This window comes from Chaetura pelagica, unplaced genomic scaffold, assembly GCF_000747805.2.
Source record: "Chaetura pelagica isolate M959 unplaced genomic scaffold, ChaPel_1.0 scaffold743, whole genome shotgun sequence".
NCBI classification, from domain to species: Eukaryota; Metazoa; Chordata; class Aves; order Apodiformes; family Apodidae; genus Chaetura; species Chaetura pelagica.
Window position 1 is genome coordinate 578,990 of NW_009952703.1, and position 1,031 is coordinate 580,020.

Genomic DNA, 1,031 nt, shown 5'->3' on the forward strand with positions numbered 1-1,031 from the left:
GGAGTCCCCACTGGTGCTGGAGCTGGTGCTGGAGCTGTGGTTGATGCTGGAGCTGGTGCTGGAGCTGTTGGGCATGTTGGGGCTGGGTTATCACCAGAGCTGGAGCCCCCATTGGTGCCAGAGCTGCTGCTGGAGCTGCTGCTGGAGCTCCTGCCTGCCAGTGCCATCCCAGTGAGCTCCCTCAGCACAGCCAGCACTGGAGCCCTGCATCACATGGGCAGCATCACTGCCACCACCAGGGGACAAATCACACCAGCCAGCTCCTGGGGTCCCTTGTGGCCCCCCCCAGATCAGTCCTCTTGGCCACCCCATGATGTTCTGGGCAGGGGGGCAATCCCTGTGTCCCCCAAGCTCCTTGTCCTTGACACCCCCCATCCCGCAGGCATCGTGGAGGATTACAGACCCCCCTTCTTCGACGCCGTCCCCAGCGACCCCAGCTTTGAGGACATGAAGAAGGTGGTCTGCATCGACCAGCAGACCCCTGAGATCCCCACCCGCCTCTTCTCCGACCCGGTGAGTGTCCCCCCCTAAACTCCCCCCTGCAGCTGGACCTCTGCTCCCCATGCAGCCCCTCCATTTCCCCCCTCTTTCTGTGTGTGTCCCCCCCCCCAGGTGCTGTCGGCGCTGGCGAGGATCATGAAGGAGTGTTGGTACCAGAGCCCCTCCGCCCGCCTCACCGCCCTGCGCATTAAAAAGACACTGAAGAAGCTCAACAATTCCCTGGAAAAGCCCAAACCAGAGCAGTGAGCGCCGGGAATGTGCCTGGATTGCACTGGGAACGTGCCTGGATTGCACCGGGAATGTGCCTGGATTGCACCGGGAATGTGCCTGGATTGCACCGGGAACGTGCCTGGATTGCACTGGGAATGTGCCTGGATTGCACCGGGAACGTGCCTGGATTGCACCGGGAATGGCAGCGAAACCAACGCCAGGGCAGCTGCTGGGCACGGGGGGGCTTTGCTGACACCCCCCACCTTCCCCACCCCTCCTCGGAGCCTCTTTTTTATGTGCAAGGAGAGGAGGGGGGGAAA

General features: G+C 62.6%; 1 protein-coding gene across 1 annotated transcript in view; it reads left to right on the top strand.

The window, feature by feature from the left end:
• Positions 1-747, top strand: part of ACVRL1 (activin A receptor type II-like 1) — a 6,244-nt gene extending 5,497 nt beyond the window's left edge. The window contains exons 8-9 of the mRNA XM_009994091.1: positions 383-513; positions 613-747. Of these exons, the coding sequence (XP_009992393.1) occupies positions 383-513; positions 613-747 (266 nt within the window). The remainder of the gene's footprint in view (positions 1-382; positions 514-612) is intronic.
• Positions 748-1,031: the final 284 nt, after the last annotated feature.